Source organism: Triticum aestivum, chromosome 5D, assembly GCF_018294505.1.
Source record: "Triticum aestivum cultivar Chinese Spring chromosome 5D, IWGSC CS RefSeq v2.1, whole genome shotgun sequence".
In the NCBI taxonomy this organism is placed as follows: Eukaryota; Viridiplantae; Streptophyta; class Magnoliopsida; order Poales; family Poaceae; genus Triticum; species Triticum aestivum.
Window position 1 is genome coordinate 472,022,106 of NC_057808.1, and position 10,839 is coordinate 472,032,944.

At 45.8% G+C, this 10,839-nt stretch overlaps 2 protein-coding genes across 3 annotated transcripts; one reads left to right on the top strand and one right to left on the bottom strand.

Annotated features, from left to right (window-relative positions):
* Positions 1 to 384: 384 nt before the first annotated feature.
* LOC123122880 (uncharacterized) lies at positions 385 to 6,984 on the bottom strand. Of its 2 annotated transcripts, XM_044543252.1 has the most exons (8): positions 6,792 to 6,984; positions 4,863 to 5,987; positions 4,202 to 4,410; positions 2,044 to 4,006; positions 1,859 to 1,901; positions 1,525 to 1,772; positions 1,211 to 1,318; positions 385 to 1,074 (listed from the first exon to the last, which is right to left on the bottom strand). In XM_044543252.1, the coding sequence occupies exons 2-8, from the start codon at positions 5,936 to 5,938 to the stop codon at positions 846 to 848; spliced, it is 3,876 nt and encodes a 1,291-aa protein (XP_044399187.1). In that variant the 5' UTR covers positions 5,939 to 5,987; positions 6,792 to 6,984; the 3' UTR covers positions 385 to 845. The 2 variants fall into 2 exon arrangements, with proteins under 2 accessions (XP_044399187.1, XP_044399186.1); XM_044543251.1 differs by having other exon boundaries at positions 2,044 to 4,410.
* A 125-nt stretch (positions 6,985 to 7,109) lies between these two features.
* LOC123122881 (protein Asterix) lies at positions 7,110 to 9,586 on the top strand. The gene is made up of 3 exons (XM_044543253.1): positions 7,110 to 7,388; positions 7,651 to 7,751; positions 9,188 to 9,586. Exons 1-3 carry the CDS (start codon positions 7,218 to 7,220, stop codon positions 9,249 to 9,251), a joined length of 336 nt encoding a protein of 111 aa, XP_044399188.1. The 5' UTR covers positions 7,110 to 7,217; the 3' UTR covers positions 9,252 to 9,586.
* The last annotated feature ends 1,253 nt before the right edge of the window (positions 9,587 to 10,839 follow it).

Here is a 10,839-nt window from a genome sequence, read left to right on the forward strand (position 1 = left end):
TAACACGAGGTTCATTTTCGACAGTTGAATGGTAGGCTCAGTTGTTGGAGACGACACTTTCCCGTGCCAATTTTGTTTTTTTACTATTTGGTGCCCTAAATTTTACTCCGAGCCCAAAATGGTGCCCTAAGACAGGGCAGCTATTGGAGATGCTCTAAGAATAGGGGCGTCGCTCGTGCCCAAGCTTTTCCATTCCAGAATTGCGTGGCACCGGTGAAACCGGAAACAAGATTCATGCCCTATAAAGTACTCCCTCCGTTTCAAAATAGATGACCCAACTTTGTACTATAGTATAAAGTTGGGTCATTTATTTTGAAAGGGAGGGAGTATCAAGTACGACGTGCCATACAGAGCAAGAACTTGCGTTAATCCTGACGCGCAGTTGGAAGCCCAGCATCTTTTTTCGTCAAGTCAGTGTGATTACAATGTAATAACAGGGAGCAGCTGCAGCTGGGATCAAAAGGTCTCTTCCTCTCTGCACACCCCGTCCATCCAACACTCACACCAGCTCAACTCACGGAAACCCCGCCACAGCCGGGCCGTTTTCTCCGGCGACGATAGCCATCGGCGCGTCATCTGACACCGCCGGACAAGGCGGTGCACGCGGTCCCGGGCACCGTCTCAGTTCCAAAGCACATTCCCGCCCTGTTTGCGACATGACATTGACACAACACGCTCTGTCCCTGCACCCCCATCCCAAAATACACTACTTCACACGAAGTTAACTCCTACGTAATACCCTCCTAACTCCTCGCTACATCATCAGTATGACCACATATTACTCCTCAAGTCACCGAGCAACACCACTTTTTTCCTTAGGGGCGAGCCGGTGCGCGAGCGAGCGGCTACTTGAGCAAGCGACACCGGATCCTTTTCAGCTCCGAGACCGGCGCGGAAGATCCTCCGGCATGCTTCCGGATGGCTCCGACGCAGAGAGGCCTTTTAGGACCCGAGCCGTAGCCGGCGTGCAGTCTCTTGTATTCGCTCAGCTTTATGAGCTGATGGGTCATGGACCACTGCTCGATTTGGCGTAGCGCCGACGCGTGGTCTTGGAAGCTGGGCATCATCTCGCTTCTGAAACGAACATGGGAGGGCAGGCATTAGAACAGCAAAACTTTGAATAGGTTGACGGCACCGACGTCTAGAGCACCATGTTCTATTGAAAATGCTAGAGGCATTGTTTCAAGTGGTAACCGAAATATCATCATACCTTGACAAGGAGCTTTGTAGCCCGCCAAGCCTCGCATCGAAGGTTTCCAGAACTTCAGATAAGAGTTTACAGTCCTCCTTTCCGGAGGTGCTTGTCTCGTTCGGTGGCCTGGCAAAAAAACACAAGATGAAGACTCTCAAAGTCATAGAAAGCAGAAAGAAATAAATTGCTGGTTATGAAAGGGTTATATCGCAGTGACCGAACTCAGATTTTTTCCGCTAGATTTTTGCATAACCCGCTCCTAAGGCACTAAAAATTATGAGGGTAGCTGGTACGTTAAATAGGGATAACATTCAAAAGTAAAGAATGCTTACATGTTTTCGCTTTGCATGAAGTTGTTGGTGTCGCTGACAAAAGATTGAACTGGGTCAGACATATCACTGAGCATCAGTTTACAAATGTGGTACACAATGGCTTCACCGCAATCAGCAACTTTTGCTGCAAGAAGTCTCGCTGACAGAGCAGGCAGGAGACACTGAATCAAGCTGGTCGTTAAAGTAAGCCTTCTCTGAGCTCGAGAAACGAAGGTGCTATTTTCCATCGTTGCTTTTTCACCGTCAACCTGTTATGCACGATAAGCTTGTCATGAAATTGATGTGGCGACAACAGGCGTTTTCATGCAATGTGTGAGGTATACAAGCATACAACCTTCTCAGTCAATGTGGCATCAGCCCAAGCCAACTCAGGTGTCCTGCATACAGAAAACACAAGGCATGCATTAGCCTCTTGGACATGTATGCCAAAACAAGTCAAACAGAAGAGCCCAAATACATGATTCCTGCAAAATAAATATGATTTTGTGTAAGGACAATTTTCTAATTCAAAGCAATCACCTTCTACATTGCAGTCTCCCACCCTCGAACATGGCTTGTGCATGCGATGCTAAAACATCTTCTGTTGACCTTTTCCGCTTCTTTGATCGTGAACCCACCTCGTCATCAAACTTGATAACTGGCAAACCGATTGGGTGTGAAGGTTTGCTTGCTGAGAGCAGGATACTTTGCTGAGGATATCCAATGTGGCCAACCTTCTTAAGCTCTGTTCTTCCAACAAATGCCGAGTCGGGGTCCTTCGACAAGCTCGGAGCAGGCAGCTGAACACGAACTGTCTGCGTCATGGGAAGCTGCATATCTGAATCATGTTTGCCAACTTCCTTAAGCTCTGTACCTCCAGTAAATGATGATTTCGGGTCCTCGGACAAGCTCACAGCAGGCAGCAGAACATGAATAGCCGGTGTTATGGGAGGCTGCATATCTGAATCATGTTTGTCAACTTCCTTAAGCTCTGTTCCTCCAATAAATGACGATTTCGTGTCCTCAGGTAAGCTCATGGTAGGCAGTGGAACATGACTAACCTGTGCCACGGGAAGTGGTATATCTGAATCATGTTTGTCAACTTCCTTAAGCTCTGTTCCTTTGATAAATGATGATTTCGGATCCTCGGATAAGCTCATAGCAGGCAGCTGAACACAAACAGTCTGTGTCATGGGAAGCTGAATATCTGAATCATGTTTGCCGACTTCCTTAAGCTCTGTACCTCCAATAAAGGATGAGTTTGGGTCCTCAGACAAGCTCACAGCAGGCAGCGGAACATGACTCGCCTGTGTCATGGGAGGCTGCATATCTGAATCATGTTTGTCGACTTCCTTAAGCTCTGTTCCTCCAACAAATGATGACTCGGACTCCTTGGACAAGCTCGGCGTAGGCAGATGAACATGAACAGTCTGCGTCCTGGGAAGCTGCATATCTGAATCATGTTTGCCAACTTCCTTAAGCTCTGTACCTCCAGTAAATGATGATTTTGGATCCTTGGACATGCTCACAGAAGGCAGCAGAAGATGACTAGCCGGTGTCATGGGATGCTGCATATCTGAATCATGTTTGTCAACTTCCTTAAGCTCTGTTCCTCCAATAAATGACGATTTCGTGTCCTCGGGTAAGCTCATGGTAGGCAGCGGAACATGACTAGCCTGTGTCATGGGAAGCGGCATATCTGAATCGTGTTTGTCAACTTCCTTAAGCTCTGGTCCTGCGATAAATGATGATTTCGTGTCCTCAGATAAGTGCACAGCGGGCAGCGGAACATGACTAGCCTGTGTCATGGGAAGCGGCATATCTGAATCATGTTTGCCAACTTCCTTAAGCTCTGTGCCTCCAATAAAGGATGAGTTCGGTTCCTCAGACAAGCTCACAGCAGGCAGCGGAACATGACTAGCCTGTATCCTGGGAAGCTGCATGTCTGAATCATGTTTGTCAACTGCCTTAAGCTCTGCTCCTCCAATAAATGATGATTTTGGATCCTCGGACAAGCTCGTAGCAGGCAGTGGATCATGTTTGTCAACTTTTTTAAGCTTTGTTCCTCCAACAAATGACGAGGTCGGGTACTCGGACAAGTTCATAGCAGGCAGCTGAACATGACTAGTCTGTGTCAAGGGAAGCTGCATATCTGAATGATTTTGGTCAACCTTCTGAACCTCTGCTCCAATAAATGATGAGTTGGGGTCCTTGGACAAGCACGGAGCAGGCAGCTGAACAGTAGTCTGTGTCAAGGGCATCTGCATACTTGTATCATGTAGGTCAACCTTCTTAAGCTCTGTTCCAATAAATAATGAGTTGGGGCCCTTGGACAAGCTCGGAGCAGGCAGCGGAACAGTAGTAGTCTGTGCCATGGGCAGCTGTACATCTGAATGTCCAGTATCGGTTGAAGAGTGTACCATCGTACCAGGATGTGCCGCCCATACACCTTGGGTTGCCAGTGCTTCGTCACGGTATAGGTGGCTCCTTTGACCATCCACGCCTGTCACGAACTCTTGATAAGGGTTAGCAAAATTGTCAATCAATTCCAAATTAGTATCACTAGATACACTCTGTTGCTGCTGCTGCATTGAAGTATGGCCAAAAGATAACAGGAGATCGCCATTTGTCCCCAGGCTAGTCATTGAATTGGATTCAGTAACATCATTTTGACAACCCCCTAAAGGAAAAACAGTACCTGGCATGGTTTCCCATTGAGAAGCTGAAGAATAAGATAAACCACATGACTGGGAAGTAGATTGATATTGTTGAGTCCAAGAAGATCCATCAGAGACAGTTGACTCAGTCGCCCCAGCTTGTGTAATATATGGGACAGTATTAGTGATGAATGTAGCAGAAATGCTTTCCGCTAATTTAGCCCTTTTTTCAAGGTCAACAATATTTTCACTGCATTTCATCACATTTAATTATATTAAAATTTCAGAAATGCAAAATAATAAATTTGGCAATGGTGCCAAAAAAAATCACTCATGGAGTGTTAGTTCTGGTGCTCCTAGCAGAGTAAGCAAAATCAATCAAAATGTCACTAGCTAAGAAAGCATACTGAAAACATATCTTACATTTTTTGTTACCACCATTACTGTATGTGTTTCAAGGCATCATTTTGCTGTTTCAGGAACAGCAGCAAGAAGCATTGACATTATTAATGGAGCATCAACAACTAAACTAACACCTTTATGTAGAAAGAGTTTCAAGATTTATATTCAATAGAACAACTATAATTCCGTGCGAGAGAACTTGCAGGTTTCTGGTTTGAACTTAAAAGGAGAGGGGAAAATCAAGACTTCAGTCACATAGTCACAGCAATGATAAGATGAGATTGCAAAGTTTCCGTTTACCCTTTTTGTAACATTTCATATGTCTGTGCAAAGGTATCACTTGAAGCTCCAAATGAATTTAGGAGTGAATCAATTTCCATTTGCTCTTCACAATCATAAAGGTTCATTCCACTATCTACAGATCCATCTGGACCATGAACAAATGAGCTGAACTGTATGTCCTGGGTTATTGGCAAATCAAAAGATTCATCGTGGCCAGGATTTCGCCCCAATTCAGCAGAATGCATTTCATCTCGATGTTCATAAACATGGCTTGTGGTCGCCTCTTTCTGTTCAGCCACTTTGAGCTCAAAAGATGATATGTCTTGATCATTATCATACAGGAGGTCAACAGAGTTATGTAAGTTATGCATAGCGCTGGTATTTGTGACCATGGTTTCAGCCTCTCCAGGGAAGGGTAAGAAGTTTGAGGTGAAAGACGGACTTGCTAAACAGCCATTGTCCCAAACAACTTGATGCTGCATGGTATTCCCACCTGAAAGTTCTGTGTTATTGAAAGTCAAGTCACTGCACTCTTCATTAGCCGCTTCCAAAGCCTGTTGCATTTGCATAAGAGCAGCCCAGGTCCCATCCTGTGTGTCTCCAATGCAGTCATCGCTTTGCATAGGGCTGCTATATGGATAACACACAATTCCTGTGCTGCAGCTACTCCCAAATGAGATAGCTCTGTCGTCATAACCATCCGTGTCATGAGAAGTTATTTCTTCTACATGATCAAGGCAGGAGGATGCATTAGAAGGTCTACTGCGATGTGCGGTATTTATGCCACTATTTTGTACCTGGTTTCCATCAGGTGCTAGAGGCTGAAGTGGTCTGAAAAAGTGGTCAAATTGTTGATATTCCCGGAGTGCAGCAGAAGCATTATTCAGAACAAAATCTGGAACGCTTGGTAAAGATCCTTTATCTTGAAAGCCTTGCGTTGAAACTGGATAACCGTACTGTAAAGCCCGGTTGAAATATTCCTGATTAGCATCTTGTGGAAAACCAAATGCGCTTGGGTCGAATGACAAATCTTTTGAACCCGATCCATCTACTTTTGCCAACGTTTTGGCACAGTTGCCAGACTGGAACTGCATTTTGACTGGTTGACCGAGTAACCACTGGTTTCCTGGCAATGGAGAGTACCTACAGTCGAAAAATTAAGCATGAGATAAATATTAGTTGAGGTCAAATGAGGGTGCATAACTGAACACTCTATCTATTTCCTCCTTAAAAGAGCATGTAACTCAGTTTTCTTCCCTTGAAATTATTCACATTTCAGTAACTCGGTCGATTTGCGGACATGCAAATCAGCACGAGGGCACATCTCAAAACCACATGCATCACAGGACACTTGAATCTTCATCACAAAAATCATACAATCCAAATTAAATCAGAGCATTATATTGTTATTAACATTTCAGTAACTCGGGTCGATTTGCGGACATGCAAATCGGCACAAGGGCACACCTCAAAAACCACATGCATTACAGGACACCTAAATCTTCATCACAAAAATCATACAAACTAAACTGAATCAGAGCATTCGAACTAATTAGTAAGCTATAATTCAGTATCTTAATAAAAACAAACTTCCACCTCAATTACCTATCACCACCAGCAAGAATCTTCCATGCATGTAGCCAGCAACCCAGTAAAACCAAACGCGCGTCACAGCGAATGTCATCCAGAAACTACAACAGTAAGGCAGTACAGATTCTACCCAAAGTCATGAACCGAGCTTAACACCACCACACCTAATTATAACAAACTAAAACCCTAAGGGACTGTTTGGGCACACCGCAAAACACGCACGCATCGAGCGCGCCCCCAGCGCCGCTCGACCAGCCCGACATTGCGGAGCCGAGCCTGACCGCTCGCCCGGAGAGCCGAGCCCAGGCGGCCACGCAGCGCAAGCAAGAAGGTTTAGCGAGGAGCCGCAGGGCTTACCGAGGAATGGCGACACGCAGCAGGCGGTGGCCGAGGGGCGCGCTGCGGCGGCGCGGCGTGGAGCTCCTCCGCGGCTGGCCGAGCTCCCCGGCTAGGGTTTTGGGGCCGGTGGTGGGTGGAGAGTGAAGTGGGAGGCGCAGCAGGGTGTTGTCGTCAGAGCGGCGACAGGAAAGGGGAGCGGAGGCGGAGTGAAGTGGGGCCTGGGGCGTGGTCGGGAAGACTCGCGCTTTGACTTTTCAACCCGCGTCGGGCGAAAGCGGCGGCGTGGGGGCCAGGCCGTGGGCCGTGCCGGGCCGGGCGCCCGGGCCCAAACGTTTTTTTTAGCCATTCAGGTGTACTGTACTGCCTTCTCCTCTTTCTCGGTTTCCTCTTCAGCTTCTCTCCTTGGTTCAGATCGTATTTTCAGATCAGGAAAAAAAAGGAGAGATGAAGGAGGCGACGGCGTCGGGGGGCGGCGCGACGGCGGGGGCGAACGACCCGAGGCAGCCGGGGACGGCGAGGCCGTACGCGCCGCCCAAGCTGTCGTCGCAGGACCTGCCCGTCGACTACGCGGGCTTCCTCGCCGTCGTCTTCGGCGTCGTCGGCGTCATGCTCCACGTACGTACTCTCGACGCGCAAGCAAACAAGCAATCCTGTCTGCGCGCCCGCGTCTTGCATCAATCTAGTTTATCGGTAGGGGGCAGCAGCTGGGTAATTGGATCTGGGCGACCTAGTGCCTTAGTAGTAGATCTATATGCTCCTTCGTAGTTAACTGAGATGATGGGTTCGTCTTAGTATGTCCGATGCTGCTAGACTATCTAATTTTGATTCCTGCTGGTTCCGTTGTGACGTTGACTTTGCTGTGTGGTTTTACATACAGTACAAGGTTTGCTCGTGGATCGCCATCATCTTCTGCGCGCAGTCGCTGGCAAACATGAAGAACTTCGAGAATGACCTCAAGCAGCTCTCCATGGCTTTCATGTGAGTTTTCTTCACATTTGTGCGGTTTATGTGTTAATCTAGGATTTCGGCTACTATGCAGTTAATAGTCGAGCAGCAGCATATACCTTTGCAGTGGGTCATTTAACATCTTGTCTTTGTATATACTGCGAATTCTCAATTGCCGTGTACTTTTTGTGCTGCCACTTTTGGTGGAATTATGCAATTAAACAGCGTCATAGTTTCCCCCTCTTTGTCTGTTTGCTACGAGAGCTCCTTAACATTGGATTAATGATATATGTGTTGCATCATTGAGACAAAATAGGATTTGTGGCTTTCTTCTGTAGTTCTTGATGAAAGTAAGTCAGAATGCTGCCTTTTGTTATTATGATGTTATAGAAATGCGTCCTCACATTGATCTTAAGATCACTGTGAACTTTTGTCCTTGCTGTTTTTAAAAATATTCATATTTAATTTCCGATATGTGTGACAGAGTTCCTGGCAAAATGCTGTCATGCCGCATAGATATTCTAACTAGACATGTCGATCCCGGGAGCTAAAAACATTGGGTGGCTGTGTGCCAAAATATCAATGGATTATTATAGATAACTTTTTCATTCTCTTCTAAATTCTATTAGTTGTGCAAGTACAAAAGGAACTAATAAACTATCACCTGATAAAGCACAGTATGTGCCCTACGGGAAGCCTTTTATTTTATTCTTAGGGTAAAGTAAATAAGTGTTTCTGTCATAGTAGTAAGCGCAATTGAGCACTAGACGTTTTGCCATCGCCTAGAGCCTAGGCACACTTAAGCACCCTCCTAGGCACGCCTTTTTTAACTATGGTGTCTGTGCTGACTTATGCTCATATTGCATGGTTCTGGTGCTGGATCCTATTGATCTTGTTTTGACAGTCCTTTGAACTGTTTGTGGAAAAAGCTTGGTAAGGTTGTTTACTTTCTCATGGGTTGCGACCTTTAGACCTCGAGATCCAGCTTTTCTTTTGTTTGGTATGCATATGGAGGCTTGATTCTGTCATTGATATGATTGTGGAATCTGGCCGGAAGGTTGTTTGAAAAAAAAAAACTAAACAAGTGTTACGAAGAAGGCAAATCACACTGTGTGCTGTAGTTTTGTATTTATCAGAGCAAATTTTAGGGATGATTTGTCTTGGCATTGTTAAGGAACAGTTATCAGCAACCTGTTCATCCCAAGCATCGATCACATTTCATAGCCAGGTTGCATTACCAGAACAACAATCCATATCCTCTAGAAAACATCCACATACCATGCTTTGCAATTCTCAAAATAAAATTAAAATATCATGCTTCGTCTACAAAAACAGGATTCTGATATCTCATTTTACTTATGCTATGTATAATATCACTGCTTCCTACTTTTGGTCATCCATTTCCTGATGTAATAAGTTCATAAATAGAAATAGCTTATTTATTCAACTGAAATTTGCAATATTGCCAGGTTTGCTGTCATGGGTTTGGTGACGAACTATTTCGGGCCTCGCCCAGGCGGCACAAAGCGCTGATCTGCATACCATGCGCCGTATGAAGTTTCCTGTTCAATTTTTGGTGCCTCGGAGCCACTGGCATGGTGGTGCCCACCCACATTTCTGAATCCTTGAGTCAGGCAGGTGTCAAATGTACCACCTCATTTGTAGGGACCAAGACATGTATCATGATGCTCAGTAATCTATTTGCACGGTACCTGCTCCTCCAGTTATGTTTTAAAGATAGTTGAAGGGCCTTTGCCTACATCACCACATCGATCAATCCCCTGTGAGCTTGTGGTTTTGTATTGTTTTATTTATCGGAGTAGCAATCACTTCCATTCTCATGCATGATCAAGATCAAATATTGTTGATGTGGCCCTTGCTTTGCCTTCTTATATATGTGGGCATGCAGTCGCCGCTCACAAGAAACCTCTACTGATTCATTCAAAGAAAGGGAACCTACCTTTACAAAATGAAATTGGAGCAAAGATGTCTCTCAGTTTTCAAACTTGTCGACCGATCAAGTGCAGCCGTGTGAAGTGTCTCTAAACCACCCCTTCTGTGTGCCGTCGGCATGTGCTCCTCACTGGAATACAGAATTACAGATCGTATCAGAATAAATCAACTATACAAAGCATAAACCACGGGACCAAAACTACCCAAGATAAGAACTGTTTGGCCAAGTACTTCCTGCCTCCGTGTCTCACGGGGAGACAGTACTATGTGGGACGGTGAGGTTGCCATGCGTGGACGGTGGGACGGTACTTCCTGCCTCCTTGCTTCACCAATGGATCGCTCAGTGGCCGGTGTACTAATAATACTAGCCTCTATTTCTAAATGTATAAGGCGTTTTTTGCCGTCATATACGAACAAATAACAAAGGGGATCCTAGCTACTACACGACGAACTCGAAGTGCTGTTATCGGCGGGGAGTCGTCAAGGTTTACAGTGCGCATAAAATGATCCCAGTTCGTCAGCGTTGGCATTCAGGGTGGAGTGGGTAAGATTGAGAACTGACCGTGACCAGATGATTCAGAGAGGTATGAAAAATGGTACTCTAGTAAGTAACTCTCGGCATAGCCGCCATCTTCATCATCAGCTCTGACTTTTTCCCCACAAGGCGCCAAATCCTACTTGCATCGATGAGTGCACCAGTGAATAGTGATAGCTTTGTATCGTACTATTATTTGGCTTCTCGCTGGTTAAGAGCAACTTTACCCAATCCCCTATCCAGCTCTAGTTCAGTTTTAGAGCATCTCTAGCAGACCCCGCATCCCGACGACCCGCATTTTGTGTTCGCAATTCGCGGAAAAACGGATTTGCAGGCTGGCGCGGACGGCCGCAGAGGCAGACCCCGCAAAACGGACCCGTATAAAAGGATATTCGTGGAATATGCTCTTTTACGGGTCGGCTTTGCGGGGTCTGGTCTGGCGCCGCTCCCCCCGGCCTGCAAATCCTAAATTTGCACCTCAATTTGACACAACATAATGCATTTCTTTGCTTTTTCAACAATATAGGATACATATGACATCACCAAATCTTTGCTAGTATAGCAGACCAAAGAAAACAAGAACCACAAGTATGCATTTTAGAAGATTTCCAACTTCCATAACTGCTCCCAGTA